The sequence below is a fragment of the Myiozetetes cayanensis genome, unplaced genomic scaffold (genome assembly GCF_022539395.1).
Source record: "Myiozetetes cayanensis isolate MyiCay16 unplaced genomic scaffold, myiCay2020 scf1, whole genome shotgun sequence".
In the NCBI taxonomy this organism is placed as follows: domain Eukaryota; kingdom Metazoa; phylum Chordata; class Aves; order Passeriformes; family Tyrannidae; genus Myiozetetes; species Myiozetetes cayanensis.
In genome coordinates this window covers 134,708,410-134,727,735 of record NW_026086604.1, presented here as the reverse complement: position 1 = coordinate 134,727,735, position 19,326 = coordinate 134,708,410, and the positions used below count along the sequence as shown (strand labels likewise).

The window sequence follows — 19,326 nt, the reverse complement described above, 5'->3', positions numbered from 1 at the left end:
TAGCTTTCAAGAAGAAAAGGGTTTTTTTAAGATCAAACAGATTTGTTCGTTTAAATTTCTTTAAAGAGTGTAGTTAAAAAATAAATATATCACAAATTGGGAAAATTTTTAAGTGAAATTTTGGAAAGGGATGGAAAGCACTGAACTGGATACTGACAAACGGTTATATATTCCAATAAAGAACAGATCATTCATCAGACTAAGTGTGAATATGCCATTAGATCATCTTCTATTAATTGAGTATTCAATAAGTTTTTCTCTTCAGTGAGAAAGATGGCTTATATAAGGTCCTATGTATTTACATAGCTCTACCCAATTTGCTGGTAGAGTCATTAGAAAATCTAATAGAGAACTGATCACGAGACAAAACGAAAGGGTAACATCAACTCAGGCAAATGCAAACAACCAGTCCCGGATAAAAAAAGAAGGGAAAAAATAAAAAAAATCCAGCACAAACAAAACCATAGGGAGGGTTCTTTTTTTAAACTTGGATAAATTCCCTCATTTGGTTTGTCCCACAGTATCAACAAGCAGCTGTACATGCAAAAGTGGCAGTGCAAACCAAAATGAGAATAAGCAATGTAAAGTGGAAGCAGTGGAAGCTGAAACAAAACGCTTATGCAGTTCTGACATTACACTGAGGAACTTTGTCTTCTATCAAGTGAAATCTTTACATTAAAAAGGTTGCATTTTAGGAAGTTATTTGGGAGACTTCTTATTTTTGTTTTCCTCAACACCCAGACTTTTTTAAAAGCCTGATTCCTGTTTAGACTGACTAACGCCCAAAAAAATTGGCCCCTTCCAAGTTTCCTAAATTCAGAGGAACAAATATACCTCCCCCTGCAGCAAAACAGGGTTCTTTTGTTTCGTTTGGGATTTTTTTGATCTAAGGTATGTAAAGATTTTCTTCTTATTTGTTGCTGTGAGGTATGTTAAGTAAGCATAAAAGGCATGAAAGAGTCCATTCAGCTACTTACCGTTTAAATCTTTAAAACCAACTGTAAAGCTGAATTGATTGTTGGACACTTTGGGGGATGGAGGTGGTACAGTCTCCACACCTAAACTCTGTTAAGGTAGAAATAAAAAAAACGGGTATCTGATGATATAATTACTATTACAGATATTAACATTTCTAAATCAATTACCTGAACTTATCTAATGAAATCAATTCTTCTTCAAGGAATAGAATGACACACATTGGTTTCTGGGATTATGTCTAAACAGGTAAACTAACTAGGGCCAAGACAAGCACTGCCTCACAATCACGTCAAGGGTTTTGCATGCTTTTCAGTCCAATGTTGATCCATGATGACAGCAAGTCTTGTCACCACACCAGCAACACCTACACTTGGTGTGGGGAACAGCAGAAAACGGAACTGTTTTTAGTCCAGACAGTGGACAAAGCCAGACTGAGTTTTAGCTTTCTTTAGCTTTTTGGGGGAGGGTGTGAAAAGAGTTTAGCTATGTACATATGTAAGCTACAGTGCCATTTTCTCTCCAGAGTGTTTTAATTACTAATGTAAATGTACCCTAGCTGTTGCTTTCTTCTGCTCTTTCAAAAAAACCCCCACACCCAAATACAACAAATGAAGAAAACATGCTGTTGCAATGTAAACTGTAAATGTGCTTAGTTAAATAGAGAATTCCTAGTTTCTGGCAGAAAAGCCCAAATCTGAACTTGCATTTTGTTTTTCATCCTTGTTATGCAATGTAAAGGTATCTCTGTGTGCTTCTATGATTTACACATACCTTAGGAACACAGAGACTGGTAAAAAAGTGTGAAAAACTATCTACACTCTTGGTTATTGGACTTTAAGAGTCCAAAGAAATTAAGATCCAAGTCTGTTAACTGAAAGTCTTCAGACTTTCAGACAGGCCTGTCTCCTTCTCCCATGCTGATGTAAGAGGTGATGCCAGAACTTTGGAGTGAAGGAGTCAGTCTCCATCTTAGGAAGATTCCACCCTATCAAGTAGTGCACTGGTGAGCAGACACAAAAGGCTCACTCTGCATCACCTGCACTCTTAACAGTGCTAGGTCCAATCTGAGGAGGTCAAATTTATCATAAGCAGTCTTTTGTTAATTTTTCAAGACATAATAATAACATGAAATTACCATAAACACCCTCCTCTTTATATATATATATATATAAATATTTATAGATAAAATGTGCACTATTATAAAGAGCCCTTCAAGAGCACAAAGGCTACCAAGGGCCAAAGTGTTGTGATTTGACAGCTAAGAATGTCACCTGAAATCTTGGTTTTCACACAGTTTAAACACAATATCTACTCTGAGGCTCAGAATTATTGGCATTTAATTTGTCAAGCACTGGGATTCACCAAGAAGAAAGATCCCCTCGGAACAGAGGCTATAAACGTACTCACAAAGAATGCAAGATCGCAACTTTAGTGTTTTTGAGCATGCATTTATTAAAATACAGCAATATTATTGTCTTTGTAGGGTTTTTTTCTAGGAATAGAAGTTATCCTTTCATCAGGTTATGCAGGAAGTATTTAATGACTAGAGCTTTAGAAAGAGGCTCATGCTCTTTTATACTTTCCTCTCAAGAGTGTATTCTACACTGGCAATAATGTCTCTATAAATTCTTGAATGCCACCCTAGCTGTAACTTAATATTGTGCCATATATGAAGATTACTTTTATGCATACATTCAAAATGTTGCTTTCATTTCCAAAGTTCACATTTGACACTCAGGCTACATCCCACTTATCCATGTATGCAAATCATTCATGCCTGAAAATTCAGACTCAGACTCTTCCTGTTTTGACAAAATCTTTTAATTTCTTTGGACCAAGTCCAGAGGAATTTAAATTGGTGACTTGGGGTTTTTTTGAGAAAATGTCTTTCGTAAGCAATTAGCTCTCTCTAAGAACCTACCCTGCACTGATATTACCTTATACTTCAGGCCATTTATTTTAACTGTCAAGGGAAAAATTTAATTGAAGGTTTTTCAAAATAATATATTTGTATTTATTCAGAGTGGAAGTATATGAAAAATGTAGAAAATTTACTTCTTTTCCCTGACACATAATAGCTATTTTACTAATTTTGATGGAAAAAAATAATTATTTACCTGGGTCAGCATGTCCATCTCCCCAAGTAAATTGCTGAACATTTCATCTATATCATCACAGGTTTGCTCCATCTGAAAGAAAAAATTCCATAGGCAGAAAGTCATCAAAAGTTCATTTTCAAGGCCAGTAACAGCCAAAACCAGAAGAGATGCAACGTTCTTTTATACTGTGTTCAAAATTAACTTTAAAACAATTGTTCATGACTTGCAAAAACCTGAATACATAATTTAGAAGTAACTACTAACAGATCAGACTCTCAGTATGCTTAAACACACACTTGGGATCTACACTTATCAGAAATTCCCACAATCTCCTTGTATTATTTACATTTCATAGGAAATCATTGGCTAATAAACCATGGTTGTACCTTACACATCAAAGAAATATATGTGAGAGATGGAGAGGGAAACAAAGTTTAAGGTTGAAAAATTTCTGAATGTTTCATCTTGAAATCCTTCTTTCTTTGGCTTAGACAACTAATATTACAGGAGTTTAGAGGGTGTTACCTAGTGGAGGACCTGGCTATGGTTAGGTACCATTATTTGGTTGAATATTTCTCTCTTTTTTTTTCAAATATCAGTGCACTGAGAGAACTCCAGTCTTACCTAACATGAAGACACCTAAGGGGGAGCACCGAAACAAGGGAAATGGGTACATGCTGCATGCCAGTAAATGGTGGTGCTTGTTGCAAGAGGGCAGTGTGAGGACAGGATGAGGACACTGGTGGTGCTGAGATATGGCAGAGACACAGCTTCTGTAATAATCCTCTTCCTCTTAAATTTGTTCCTTTGCAGGAAAAGAAGCACTGTAAAAAGGGTGTCTGACATGGAACATTACCAGAGACAAGAACTAGAAACAATTTTTTAAGAGGCTCAAGCCTGCAAGGGATTGGGAACTGTGGTACTGATTGCACAAAATTAGGGGTCAAACTAGGGCCAAACTTTAAACATATAAGTAGTCCCACTGGTTCACTGGGTTTGTGTGCACCTGTATTGGATTTATGTGGCAAGGTTTTGGTGGGAGTGGTGGGCCGCAGGGGTGGCTTCTGTGAGAAGACACCAGGAACTCTCCCATGTCAGAGAGGGACAGTGGTTCAAGTCAGCTCCAATATGGAGTTCACTGGCAATGCTGGTGGCATCTCTGTGACAACACATTTAAGAAAGGGTAAAAAATGCTTCACAGCAGCTGCACAAGAGCAGTGAGAAAATGTGAGAGAAACAGCCCTGCAGACACCAAGGTCAGTGTAGGAGGGAGTTCCAGGTGCCAGAGCAGAGAGAGACCAGCAAGGACCCTGTTCTTTGATCTTAATGCTTTCCCTTTAATAGAGCATATATCCATAGTTAAATTATAAAGGCCAACTGAATCACTGAAGTCTGATGTTTGAAAATCACTTGGTAACACATCTGTAACACGACAGTTAATACTGGAGTAATCTGAGCTACTCTACTTACTTTGGACTTCATCTTTCTGGCATCTATGTCAGCATGACTGGCTTAATTTCCACTTGTCCTGTTACCACCTGTATTATTCCTGGCACCAGACCTCACTAGGCATGTACAGCTTTCATCCGTCAGGCTCAGGGTACAATCTACCTCCTTTAGACGTTTTTTGTAGTCAGTGTAACTAAATAAGGCACAGGCAACTGGGAAATGAACTTTCATATTTCTCTCAGATCCTAGAAATCAAACATTTAGTAACTGGATACTGTCAAAGACATTTTAGTAAGATGTGGTTGCCAGGGCTGAGGGTTACCCTATCCCAACAGCGGAGATGGCACAGCTATGCCCACGGAACAGGGAACACACATCACACAGCACTGAGCAAACGGAGAGTTAGTCATCTTTTTGCTTCATTTCCAGCTGACAAATCCACACTGGATGGCTCCCTCTCTCTGTCTGTATCACACTATACAGAGCTCTGCATATACAATTCTGTTTCTGTAGATTCAGCAGTATGCTGGATGGCATATGATTACTGAATCTTAATTCATTTATTTGAATCAACAGCTGTGTAGCTTCCTACCCACCTGGCACTTGGAGAATCAATTTTCATAGAAAGGATAGATAAAATGGCACTTATTTGATCAGGGAGAGTGAAAATACATTTGTTGGGTGACAAAAAATGGAGCTGCAGTTCATCCTGAGAAGTATCTCATCAGTGTTTAAATAATACTGAATAATTTTATGTTTTCCTGTTTTCTGATTTAGAAGATCAAAATATCTTCTAAGGAAATCTCATCAGTTCTAACTATTTGTATGGTTTTGAGGGGTTTTTTTAAGCACTAGCTAGATCAACTTTCGGGAAAAGGTCCTCACACAGTTCTTCTGACAAACTGAAATCCTCCTTTGCTATATTTTTTCAGAACAGGAATATAAAAATGACAAAAAAATTACTCGAGTTGCAACCAGTTGCAATGTCATCAAGAGGAGGAGTAAGAACTGTTTAAAAAGGAAAAAAATCAAACCTAAGAATACTCCTCATTAGTTAACAAAAAAAAAGAAAAAGGCAAGAGAACTGAATATTGGACTTTTCACCAAATCACAGGCTTTGTAGAGGTTTCAGTAAATTTGGAGTTCCTTCTTTCCAGTTATATGATTTTCTGAATATTTAGACACATTTGATTTATAAGAAAAATGTAATCCTATGAAAAATCAATGTGCAAATAATTCTGTAAGAATTTTCACTGTAAACTGGAGCTGAGACAGTCAATGATGACTCTTCCCCACTGACATCTTCAAAATGACATTTAATACTTGGGGGTTTTTAACTCTAAGCACATGGGGGAAGGGAGAAGGCATGAACATATATTTTGAGAAGGAAATATGTCAGTGTCCCTTTCAGGTGTCATTTTTAATGAACAGACAGCCACCATCACTAGATGGACAAAGTCATATTGTCACCAAGCCATTGCCTCTACTGGTGTCTTTATTTTCTCCTGAATTCTTATTGACTGGGTTTAGGAAAACAAAATTACTCTCATAACTAATGAATACCCTGGAAATACTTTTATATTAAAACACACATCTCTTAAATTGATAGGAGAACTCTACATATTCAGAGATTTTGTCAAGAACTAGAAAAATGAAGGATAATAAAATGAGTCCCCATAGCATGGAACTGCAAAAGAGTGTCCATCCAGTCTCCTCTTCTTTGACTCCTCTCCTCTCTGCTCTTTTCCGATTGCCCCAATAGGAACAAACAGACAAAATATTCTGCAGATTTGGAAACTATCCCATTGGATGTTGCTCCATTTCAGACCAGCAAATTCTTCAGAGTTTTATAAATAGCCTTGAACTTACTCAAACCAGAAACTCATGTGTATGAGTGTACAGGTTTGTATGAGCTACTATCAAAAAAAAAGGGAAAAGATTTACCAAAGTGTCCAGAAGAATATTAAGTTTCATACTCAGAATAGGAGTATGTAGATACATGAGTACATACGGAATATGCTGAGTTGAGTTGAACAGGACCCATAAGGGTCATTAAGTCTAACTCTTAGTCCTGACAGGACCATCCCCAAGGGTTACACTATGTGCCTGAGTATCATCCAAAGGTTTCTTGAACTCTGTCAGGATTGGTGCTGTGACCACTTCCCTGGGGAGCCTGTTCCAACGCCCAACCACCCTCCGTGTGAAGAATGTTTTTCTAATATCCAACCTAAATCTCCCCTGACACAACTTCAGGTTATTCCCTTGGGTCCTGTCACTGGTCACCACAGAGAAGAGATCAGTGCATGCCCCTCCTCTTCCCCTCATGAGGAAGTTGTAGACGGCAAGAAGGTCTCTCCCCAGTCTCCTCCAGGCTGAACAGATCTCAGCCACTTCTCATACAGCTTCCCCTTAAGGCCCTTCACCATCTTCACTGCCCTCCTTTGGACACTCTCTAATGGCTTAATGTCTTTCTTATATTTCAGTGACCAAAACTGCCACAATACTCAGTCGTCCTCTGCAATAACTTTTCTGTCAGGTTTTTCTCTTAGTACTAATTTAGTACTAATACCAGGAACTCTTAAAATCACTGTCTACTACAATAAACTGAAGAGAAAAAAACCGCCCAGAACAGTACTTTTACACTAAGTTTTCAAGGTTATACATAAGATTGTATGCAGAGAAAAAATCAGAACTGAAATAAAATGAGGAAATTATGGTTGTCACAAATAAACATGCTAAGGAGGGCCTTGTACAAAGGCATATATGTGAAACCTAACCTATTTTTAAAGTGATTGATTTTCAAACTGATGCCTTCTAGACCACTCTTTGAAGTCACACCAAGCACACAGTTAAAGGTATTCCTTGTCTTTTATTTCCTCAGATTTTCACATTCTCAAATTTTGACTGAGCTCTCACAACGTTTTCTTGAATTTATTTTACTTAATAGTCTCACCTTTCTCATACTGTATATCTAAGGGGTTGAGACATTTTCTCTTCAGCTTGCTATTCTAACCACCAAGTCTCACTATTTAGTTTATGTATATTAAACGCTCACAGGTTTATTTAATACATAAGTATTGACTCATTGTATTTTGACTCATAAGTTCACCCCACCATTTACCAGAAGTCCTCTAGACATGCTAAATCTATTATTCTTTTTTAACTTCCCCAACTTCATACTTAGCAGCCTCCTTACTGATAAAAAGAATTTAAATCTAAATTCAGAGACATGAACAGCAGAATTCTTGTATTTTGTTGTACTCTTTGTACTTACAGCATCTTTGTATTTCAGCTTAAGAAAGAGTATGGTTTCTGTGTATTTGCTTCTACTTCTCCTTGCCTTTAGTGTCTGCCTTTTTTCTGTTCCATGCTTTGTCACAATTTTCCAAAGCCCTACTTGCACCCATTCAGGTGCCCCAACCATTTACCTTTCCCAAGAACCAGCCCTCCTGCCCTGGATGACAATGCAAAACTCCTGTGCACTGTATTTCTAAATTTGGCAACAGAACCCTACAAAACTTTCTTCCCCTACATATCTACTCCTTATATATGCTTATTTTGAAATTGAGATGTAAATTTCTACATTTTTTGAGCTATGAACTAGGGACTTGGAATTGAGTTCTCTCACTTCTAACACCAGAGAAATTTAGCAGATGCACAGGAAGAGATTCATGGGAAACTCCCCGGTCCAACTCGTTGTGCTTGCAATGAGCAACATACTGGACTGACGATGAACAACAGTGTCTTTCCATGGGGATGGTCCAGGATTCAAGGGCACCAAAGAAAAACACGGAGAAATTCCTTGCTCAGATACAAGAATGGAGAAGCAGTCCTTGCACTCACTCTCAAGCTGCACAATCCTACCTGGGTTAACCAGAACCTCACCTATGTTGTTGTGTCATGCACTGACAGGTGGAGCAGGAGCTGCATTTCAGGTCTATAATATGAACTCTATAATTATAATCAGTGTATGACTTCTGCATGGTTGCATACATTTTGATTTGTTAAGATACTAGAGGGAATAATAAAACCAACTTTCTAAGAATGAAGAAATTTTTGTGATTTGCACACTTACATAAGACAATGGGACTATGTCTACAAACAATACATGGGAAATTGAGTTGTTTGATACAATCTTTAACACTTGAGTGGAAGCTAACAGAATGAGGAGTAAAATAGTGGCACAAAATTCACCCTGTTAGGAAAAAAAAAAGGAAGAAACTATTTTAAAATATAATGAAATCTGACAATATGATTACATGGTGTACATTAAAAAAAACCCTAGGCATGGTACTACACTAAGTAGAGTTTGAACAGTTAGTACTTGATAGCTCTGAGACATACTGAAAGTTAGTCCCTTTCACCGGAAGAGTGGTCTAAGTCACATGGTAAAAGGGCTTCTGCACTTGCAGTTAGAAAACAAGCTCAAAGCCCTTGTGAAATACTGAACAGGAAACACCAGCAGTATTGCACACAAGATATTCATCTTTTCAACTCAGCCTCAGTTGAGTGCATGAAGCTTAACCAACCTAAGGGCTAAAAACAAAAAGGAATGAGGAATAGCCTGGCGTCAGTGGATCCTTACAGTGCATTCATGCTACGAACAGTATTAGGAACAGTCCACTTAGTGATGTGAAGTTACAGACACACTTACTAAATTCATATGCAAATGGCAAAGACAAAAATACATGAAGTGTATTTTGACAAGTCACACAGGAAGACCAAATGCACATCTTCAGCTCCTAGTCCCTGCACTACAGTGTGTGTCCAGAGTACCACGTCCACCAAAATGAACACTTCCTTTTTGACTATTCAAATTACCACTAAAAGCATTGCAACTTCCTGCTATTGCTTAATTCTTAAAGGCTTTCTGGAGCAGAATGAAATCTTTCACGTTTAGAGAGACCCATTGGTAGCCCAGTGATTAAAGTGCTCAGATCAGAGATTCACCCTTACATATTACAGACTATGCAACATAGAAAATCCCATATGAAAGATGGAGAAAAAGAAGAAAATTATGCAAGTGTGACGAAAGTGACAGAAGTCCCACCATAAAGAACAAATCTGGAAAGAGGGCAACTGTCACAGGAAACAGATGTGAAACTAGGGTGATTAAAAAATGCATCAAAACCTAGAGGAAAGTTACTGAGGCATCATTTCATCCTGACTTATAACAAAAAATCAATGGGATAGTAAATGAAAGTCTACACAACTGTTCCAGGGAAATGTGCACAGTGCAACTGTGAAACTCATCATCAAAACTGGTGAGTAAGCAAGCTAGTTTTCTCTACAAGCAGTTACAGCTAGAAGTGTTACTATTGCAGAGAGCTTCAGGCAAGGATGATGAACCTCATGTTTCAAGACCTAAAATAAGGCTCCAGCAATTTGGAACCAGAGTCAAGCATCCATGATAGACACGTTATACCATACCTTCCAGCACAAGACATCTTGTACCTCCTTCTGAAGCACGGGATACTCACCACTGTGGAAGACACCTTTGTGGCCAAATTGACTGCAGGTCTGAAATAGATCTAACTAGGTTTCTTACAACAACTTTACAGTTAGGTATCAAGAAAAACTCATACTACTCACGTCTCCTATATAACTAAGCCAGGCAGGATGGAAGTTCCTTAACCAGCTGCTTCATCATGTCTAATATAAAGTCTTTAACAGACATTTAGGTACATTTTTATGAAGTAGAGTAAAAGAGAACATCTATCTGCAGAACTGAGCCTAGAGGAATATAATCCAATTTGTTATAAATTCTAGTAGATACTAAGAAAGGAAATAGAAGTTTTGGAGTGATGAAGTTGAAACGGCAGCTGACACCAAGCTTTCAAAATCACAGTCGGCAAATAGCATGTTGCCTTTCCTCTCACCTACATAACATGCCCCTGTTACTCTTTTCTATTTCAACACTAACTCATATTTTGAAAATAATTGATCAAAAGCAATTAGACTGCTTCCAGCACTTTACTTACCTAACATTGATAAGCATGGTATTTTCTGAGAAAAAGCTTGCACACACTGATAACTCTGAAAGCAGTTTCTCATTCCCTATTCTTCTGGGAAATCTGCAGCTGAATATATTGCATATTTACCTCAGGGATGGGTCTGACTTGTTATAACTCTGCTCACGATGGAATAGAAGTGCCACACTAAAATACCAGTAGCTGCAGGAAGTCTGTACAACTACACACCTGCAAAGCATCCTTACTAGTTTAAAAGGGAGTCACATTTGGCTTTGGATTAAAATAAAAATGGCATATAAATACAGCTCAGTGAGAATCCTTTTCTAATGTTGACCTGGAATAGTAGAGCTTGTACTCTACCAACTCCAGAATCCTCCACTCAGATATAAGCACAGACATCTTTAGACATGAGCACTCCAAACTCACAGGTTGTACTTCTGTTTCAGAGAAATCACAGGTATGCCATTTATACATTTAAGCTTCTTGAAAGCTTATTGCCTTTTTTGCTGTTCTGGAATTCCACAGTTAACTCACATGTATTGCAAGGACAAATGTGGAGTAAGGACTGATTTCGGAAAAAGACTTTATTAGTCCCAAAAATCCAGATTTCATAGACCTAAAAGCTATACTGTTCCACTTTAATGATGACAGCAGTTGTATTTTACCCTTTTTTCACCAAGATGACAATAATAATTTAAACATCACGGGACCTCTATGCACAAGTACACCACCATCTTTTTCAGTGATATTTATTTGAGTACTTCATTTTCCATTGGAGAGAGAGAGAGAGAGAGGTTTAATATGTTTCTAAAGCACTACAAGACACTGTGAGGCCATCCTTCAGATGATGCTGCCCCATCATCCATGACCTCTGTGCTCCCCAGCCTTCTCATCTCCCTGATACACTGCCCCAAATATACTCTTTTCTTTAACCTCCTTGCCAAGAGTGGTGTATGGGAGAAGCAGCTGTGGGTCCTTTTCTTAGGGTGGGGCAAGATGGCAAGATTACTGAAGGGTCACAGGGGCTCCTTTAAGAGAAGTTAAAGGACTACCTAGAAGCTTACTCACAGTATGTCAGGAGGAAGGGGTTAGCAAAGGGCTCTCCATCTGAGAGAGGACAGGAGGAACACTTAACCAGTGACAGGCAGCACATGCTGTGGCTATGGTAAAAGGGTGTAGAGGGATATGGCATGCAGACTGGGTGTAAGACAGCTCACTCACTAAGATCCTCTCCAGAGTAACCCTCAGGCATAGACACAGAGTCTGGATCCTGGGTTCCAGAAAATGTATCCCAATTGTACTCAAGCAACTGGGGACTGTCAGTAAAAAGCACCTTATGCAAGAGGAAAAAAAGAAAACCCCAGTGTAAAGCAGACACAGGGAGGAGAGAGCTGGGGAGCAATTTCGATGCACCAGAACTTCACTTTGTACCTTCCTGTCAGCTCCCAAATGGGATTTTTTCAGTGGAACTCCAAAGCAGTGCCACTTCTATTCATTTTTATGTAGTATCCTCCCATCAGTCAATGTGCTTCAGCCTAGCCTGTGGGTCTAAGAACACTATAGAAAGAATGTATGGCTACAGACTTGGTCATCTTCTTTTTATTTTGTCATAGAATTATTTGCTGCAGAAGGTCCACTTTGGGGAATTTCCTCACATGAGCCATACAGGCAGCACAAACACTGTGTAGTAGGAGGAGATGTATTTCCAGTCTTATGTCTTCCCACAGATTGGTAGAAGAAACAACTCCCTATTCTGTGCCAGATTACTGGCACACAGGAACAAGATCTCTATTCTCCCAACTTATCTTCTCCTGGGAAAGCCAGAAAGATGGATGGAAGTGTGGACCCTGAGCACATGAACCAGCTTATCCAGGGTCATTCTTCTTGTGTTGACAATGTGTATGCTTCTGGTCTACTCAGGTATAAACAACTGCAGACATATGAGTTATCAGAAAATACGAATCTCAGATCTAGGTTCCTCCCTGCCATGGTGGCAAAGCAGAATAGTGACAGAGTAATGTAAGTCTGACTAGCACAAATTTATTCAGTTTTCACATTCCTTCCCATAAACTGTAGCTTGTTGATGTTGGTGTAATGTTTTCCTTCCTTTTTTCTTGTTACCCAACATTGCTGTACAGAACTTGCACGACAACAAGAGACTGTTTTGTACTTTAAAAAATTGCCAGCAAATGACAATAGTCTAATTATTAATTGCACATTTGCTACTTGAACTATTCCCTGCATTCCCTTATCCTTATGTCACTGAGCTAGGGGAAGTGCATCTTGTGGCTCTCTACTAAATGAAGATTTTGACATTAGCTTCACAATCCATGAAGTAGGCTGATCCCATATTAATAGATTGTCTAGGAATCAAAAATCATAGTCAAGGAAGCCCACATATGAGAGAGGAAGGCACAGAGGGGTCTAAAATGGAAGAAAATCCTTCCCCTCCTCAATTCCCTATAGAATCAAGAGATGTTGAGTGTGGAATAATGCAAGTAAAAGCACAAACTTAGGAAGAGTGGGAAAAAAAGGAAAGAAAAGCTACGGTACCAAATTTGAGTGCAGGAACTGCTATGTTACATAGTCATTGTCTCATCTTTTCCAACATTCACTCCCTCCCATAACGAGCCACTAGATAAGCACAAGATACGCTATCTCCATGATACAACTGTCTCCCTAAACAAATAACTTATTCCTATGCTATAGTCACTGGCAAAAACCCTAAGTCACCATGTCTTATCATCACATGTTCTTATTACTGCCAGAAATGCCTAAGAGAGGGCACGCATGGTCTGGGAACGGAAGACTGAAAGAGGAAAAGACACTAACATAAAATGCAGGTAAGAGTGAAGCAATAGGGTGAAAGCAAATCTGTAAGAATTTCATGAAACCCACCTGTTTGTTTCATAAACAATTCATATATTAAAATCAAATAAAGCAAGTAATACTCTAATATGAATTTATAGACATTTCACCAAAGTACCGTGATTAGTACCACAGTGGAAAACTAACAGTAGAAACAGTAGAAACATTAAATGAAGATTTTTTTTTTTTTATAATCCTTTTTCTCAGCTTTACTTCTGACTGAAGAGTCAGGTACAATTTCAAGGTCCACTATTAACTTTTCTCTTAGCAAAGCTGTTTCTTTCAGTCTATATATAAACAAATATATATCTATATATCTATATATCACAAGCAGCTTTAATCAGTGGGTTTCAGATGAAGATCTGTAAGGAAAGTGGAAGATTAGAGTAACCACAGATGGGATATTATACTGGTATAGCTGTGGTTGCTTTGTCATAACCCAGAAAGCCCTGAACTGCACAAAGGAAATAGTTATGAAAAGAAAATGCAGCAAGAGGAGAAGAACCTTGTGACATTTCCATTTCCATTCTTCCATCTCTCTAAGGTTTTCCATAAGAAGGAAATGCCACTGCTATCCTCTCTTTCCTTCCTTAAAAGTGGAGGAGGGGTGGAACAACTGATCTGGTCACAGCAGCTCCATCACGACACACGGGGAGGCAAAAGAGGTCAATCTAGTGACAGATATGAAGGGCTTCGCTGCCTTTCATGTACAAATATAACCTCCATGGACAGAACTGCAGTTAAGTTTATGCTGAATCCCTTCCTAGGACTGGTATCCAAAAACACTGGCTCATTTGCGTTTGGTGTTTCGCACATCAGGTTTGTCAGCTTCCCCTCAGTCATGAGGATGTGGTCACCAAAGCACAAAACTAAGCTATAACTACAAGTATTTGGGAATGTTATCTGTGTTCGTATTTTTGGCCCATATTCTCACTTGCTCAAGGCTATTTCAGAAGCCCTCCAAGCCACATGTACAGCAGATCTTTCAAATATAAGATTTCATCAAAAAGCACAGAGAACAGTAATGTGTACTTGACTGACATTAATTTTTTTTCATTTGCAATCAGAGAGAAAAAACACGTCACCTTTCAAAAATGCTTTTTTGGCTGATACATCCTTCTCATTTTTGTGTTTCAATGAAATCCCCACAGCAAGTGAGGCAATGGGGGCTGCTAGTACTGTTAGAAAGTACTAGAAAAATCTTCAAAAGTATATCAAAATCTTGCTCTGAGGCAGAAGAAAAGTAATCATGTGTCTGCAGTCTGGGTTACCTGAAGACGCAGTGAATATCAAATGGATCAACTAAGGCCACCGAGGAACAAGTTCTTATTTGCTGCCAATATGGACTTGATACCAACAGATTAATTGACAATTCTTTTGAACTTCCCTGCTCTCCTGGTGAGTTGCCTTTGAGGCAGACACATCATTTTGCCTAAAACTGGGGACTCAGATTTGCTCCCCACACATCACCACTATCCCTGATGGGTGTAGGTACAATGACAAGATTTTCACCAAAATTTTTATTGTATCAGTTGGACTGGCTGAGGACAGCTGAGGACTTTCTATTGTTAGTGGTATCAGCCATGCAGTGTCTGCTCATCACTGATAGTAGATGCATAGAGTTTTATTCTTTATTATTAATGTTACATGTCACACTTTTACATCCGCAGCTTTACATACAAGCAAACACAGAGTGAAAGTAAAAGTGGAAACGGACTGAGATGTATCCAAAGCAAAACTTCTATCAGAAATGCCTCTGTATCCATGTCTAAACAGAGTAACACAGAAAAATTCATTTCGTATATACTGAACCTTCTTTTTCTTCTAGGATTCATAACGCATCTACTCCCCAAAATACTCCTAGTACTTCTAATGACTGTAGCCCTAATTTATTTGAGCCTAAACTCATAGCATGCTGAATCAATGTTCAACAAGAAGAAACAGTGCTGTGTGCAGGCTGGTGAAGCTCCTGGTAGCAAAAAAATACGAGCGCAATTACCTAGCCACAGAGCTGAAAGGTCACTTTATTGGAAGAAAGCCTTTGAAACTAATGACGGGCTTAAACTTTTTAAACAATCATTACCAAACTACTTTGTGAATTCCCACAGTAAAGTTTTAAGTCATCTGTGTTTCCTTCCCATTCAAAGCCCAGGAGCAATACTATAAATTAATATTGAGGGGTGGTGAGGAACACATGCTCATATATTCTGATGTAGACACTCAAAAGTCTCCTACAGAACCTTGAGAAGGAAATGGTACCCCATTTCTTTCTTTCAAAGTACAGCGTACATCTTCTACACTGACAGCTATATTGTTAATATCTAGGGTATCCATGGATCAATAGGTTGGATGATAAGGAAAGCTGTCTAAAATGCCTGCTTTTCCGAAAGCTATTTTACTGTATCATGGACCAGTCCTAATCGTGAAAAGACATATGACAGGGTTTCTATGACATCTGCATCTGACCTGGTCATCCCAGGCTCTTTTTAGACAATAAAGGGAAAGAAAGGCAATTTTATAGAGCATGGCAGCTGTCTAACACTGGGCTGCTGAACTAAGTTTTAGCAGCATCTCTTTCTCTCCGTAAGAGACTGTAAAGGTGACTCAGAACCTCAGGTGACTCAAATGCCAATGTCTAAACCTGAATGAGGCAGGTCCTTCCTATAGAGCTCAAAAAGTGCTTTGGAAGATCTACATGGATGCAAGTTACCATTGTCACTAAGTCCTCCCAAAGGAAATAAACTAAAGCTTCCATATTGCTGCAGGCAAATAAGAGGTCTTATTTTCACTTTCACCCCAGAACAACACCTGACCAAGTGAAGTCATCATCACAACAGGTCAGACAGGCCTACAACGAAACAAGTCAAGACATATTGCAACCAAAGACGAAAAAATGGTCTGTGGGAAAGAAAAACACATGTAATTTGCAGCAAAAGCACAAAAGGATAAGGGCCTTGATATCTGAATGATATGCAGGAAATCCAAATTCAGCTACATTCCCGTAAAACAACCTCTGAAACAGAAACACACTTTTAAGAAAATCCATGTTTCCAGATCGTCTTCTCAATGGTCAGACATTCATGAAGCTGCAAATAAGTCCTCTCTTGAACAAGGCAACCCCTTCTCTCAGCTGCAGCAATACCCCAGACTGGTAGTTTTCTCTGACATTTTACAGGGCCAAAAAGATGCAACAGTTCATCCCTCCATCCACAGGTTGCCCAAGTCCTACCTCTCCCTTCATGACTCATGGCAAGCATGACAAGGAAAGCTTTCTGCCTCTTTTTCCTTTTACTGCAGTAAGACATTTCTTCTGACAGGAAAGGAGAAACAAAACAAAAGCAAAATCTTAATGGGTTGGGTAAATTTTTTACTACCCAAGAAATTCTGGGCCACAGTACTGAGTTAAACTGTTCCAACATCCAACAGGCCCTTCTGCTCATACTGTTGCCCCTTCTGTGCAAATTGTTACCCTATCAAATATGTTAGTCTCTTTACACATTACTAAAAAAGATCAAATTTTGAGCCTGATTTACAGGTTGAGTTATAGCATGTGATCTAATAGACACTGGTCAAGTATAGTGACTTATAGCACAAATCAAACTTAGCTGTAATAAATACATTTGATAACAACATAAACCAGCACTTCAAATGCATCATACCCTGCTTGAAGATACTGCACATCTGATTATCATGAATTCCAGCATAAACAATTAAAACACAATTTACTCAATAATTACTTTGAACCTTCAGTCATTTTCCCTCCAAACACCAGAACAGTCTGTAGTACCCACAGGAGGTATTTAAAAAAAGAAAGAGAAAATGCAGAGAATGTTTAAAAGTACCATTTCAGAGACAATATATTTTTCCAGTTATATGTGTTCCCAGATTGATCAGAATTTTCTGAGAATATAAAACAAGGAACACTCAGTTATCTGCAGTGCTCCATTGATTCAAACCTCCAAACACATCTGTAAGACATATTTCAAACCAAATTATCCCCGTTCTTAAGCACTGCTTCCACAAAGCATTAAGTACAATCAAATGCAATAGTCTTCTTAGAAAGCTCACAGGGGAAAACAGAACTGAAGAGGTTCAGTAAAAAGTTAAATATTCTGTTTTAGACATAAAATTTTAACCTAAATTCACATTCTTTGCAAAGTTACAAAAAATATAATTGTAAAGATAGTGAAGACAAATGATTAGGAATCTACACAGGTGGAACATAATCCTCTGGAGCACTGGGGCTTACCCATTTGTCTGTAATGAAAAAGATGTATCAAATCAAGCCCTGACTACATTTACACCACCGTTGAGCAGCAGCAGGGTAACTGACAGTAACATCAATAGAGTCATATGAGATATGAGTATTTTTTAGATGCAGGTTTGGAAGAGATGACAAACCATGCATGTCATGTAATTCATAAAGAAGAACTAGAACCAAAGAGGAAAAATGACTGCCAAAATTCTGAGAACAGAAGTTCTGAGGGGCAAAGTCAAGCTGGAGCCAAAAAAACCAGAGTAATCAGAGTAATCTGGGGCAGGAAGTGACTTCAAAAAGTTAAGATGCTAGTTTGGTGGAACGCTGCATATTTTCTTTGTAGGCTGTATTCCTGCAGGAAATTTTTAATGACAGTTAAGACAGGCTGGATCATATGCTTCCTAAAAGACACCACTGGATACATGTTCCCAGTGTGACAATGAATGGATTTAATAACTTCTCTTTTGGTGCACAAACGATCTGAAAAACCACCCTAAACTTGTGGAGACTGCATTTCAGTTACTTCTCTGTGGTGGTCAGCTGAGGGCATCATGTGGGATGGACTTTCTCAAACTCAACGTGGTCAAATACACCACCAGCAGAGATGTAAACTGTGTTCCTGCAGAAGTCTGTACTGGCTGTTTTGCCATAACTACACCACCTTCTTACATGTTTAATTTAAGACTGATAGGTTATCACATTCTCATGGTGTATTTTCTGGTCGGTCGGTCTGCAGTTTTCCTCGCCTGCCTTCACTTTCCTTATGCTCTCACCTGAAATAGGGCACTGCGCGTCCCTCGGTACCCCACCGGCCTCACGAGGCTGCAGGAAAGCTTTGGCAACCCTGCCCTGCAAATGATCAATCCTCCTACTCGCTCTCCCAGTGTCTGGGCACAGGGAAACTCTGACCGGGATTAACCTTACCCAGGAGAACAATCAACACCGGGACCCAGCACGGCGGCACGAAACGCCACGACCCCGTTTCAGGCCACCGAGGCCACGCCGTGCCGTCGGAAGGTCCCTGTCCCAGCCGATGTGCGAGGCTGTGCCCCCTCTGCGGGCTGACGCCCTCCGGGGACACCACAAGCCGTGCCCAGAGCGGGGTTTGCCGCGCCTCCCCACCCTGAGCAGCGCTGTTTGCCGGCCGGACACCTCCCCACGGCGAGCAGGACACCGCACACCCCGCTCCGCCGCAGCCCGGCGCCCCGCCGGGTTCCGCGCTGGCGCCGAGAGCCCTCGGGGGCCCGGCCGGTCCCTCCCTGCCCAGTTTACCTTGGCGGGGGCCGCCGGCTCCCGAGGAGCTGTGAGGGGGCGCGGGGGCAGCGGGGTGGCTTCGACGGCACCTCAGCACGGCGGGAGCTCGCCCGGCCTCGGCCTGCCGGGAAATGAGGCGGCCCCGCGGGCTCCCGGAGCCCTGCGTGGGGCGGGAGCCGCCCCGCTGCGCCCAGCGCCGCCCTCCGCCCTCGGCCCGGCACGGGCGGTGCTCGGTGCCCGTGTCCCCACCGGGGAAACCCCGGCCGGCCTGGGCATCCCGGCCTGAGCCAGCCCAGCCCTGCCCTGCAGCCTCTCCCGGGCCGGGCATCGCCGTCAGGTGTCCTCTGGTTTTCAGACAGAAATATGTTTCCTTCCCTGCTCTCTTTAGTGACTCTAAACGATGCTGCCGGCAAGGCAGCAAACTTATTTCATGGCATTTTTATGGGAT

At 40.1% G+C, this 19,326-nt stretch overlaps 1 protein-coding gene across 1 annotated transcript in view; it reads right to left on the bottom strand.

Annotated features, from left to right (window-relative positions):
• The window catches only part of APBB1IP (amyloid beta precursor protein binding family B member 1 interacting protein), a 63,939-nt gene extending 44,927 nt beyond the window's left edge, over positions 1-19,012 (bottom strand). Inside the window, exons 1-3 of the mRNA XM_050316643.1 lie at positions 18,897-19,012; positions 3,096-3,167; positions 978-1,065 (exon numbers count right to left, since the gene is read on the bottom strand). Coding sequence (XP_050172600.1) covers positions 978-1,065; positions 3,096-3,167 — 160 coding nt within the window. The 5' untranslated portion in view covers positions 18,897-19,012. The remainder of the gene's footprint in view (positions 1-977; positions 1,066-3,095; positions 3,168-18,896) is intronic.
• Positions 19,013-19,326: the final 314 nt, after the last annotated feature.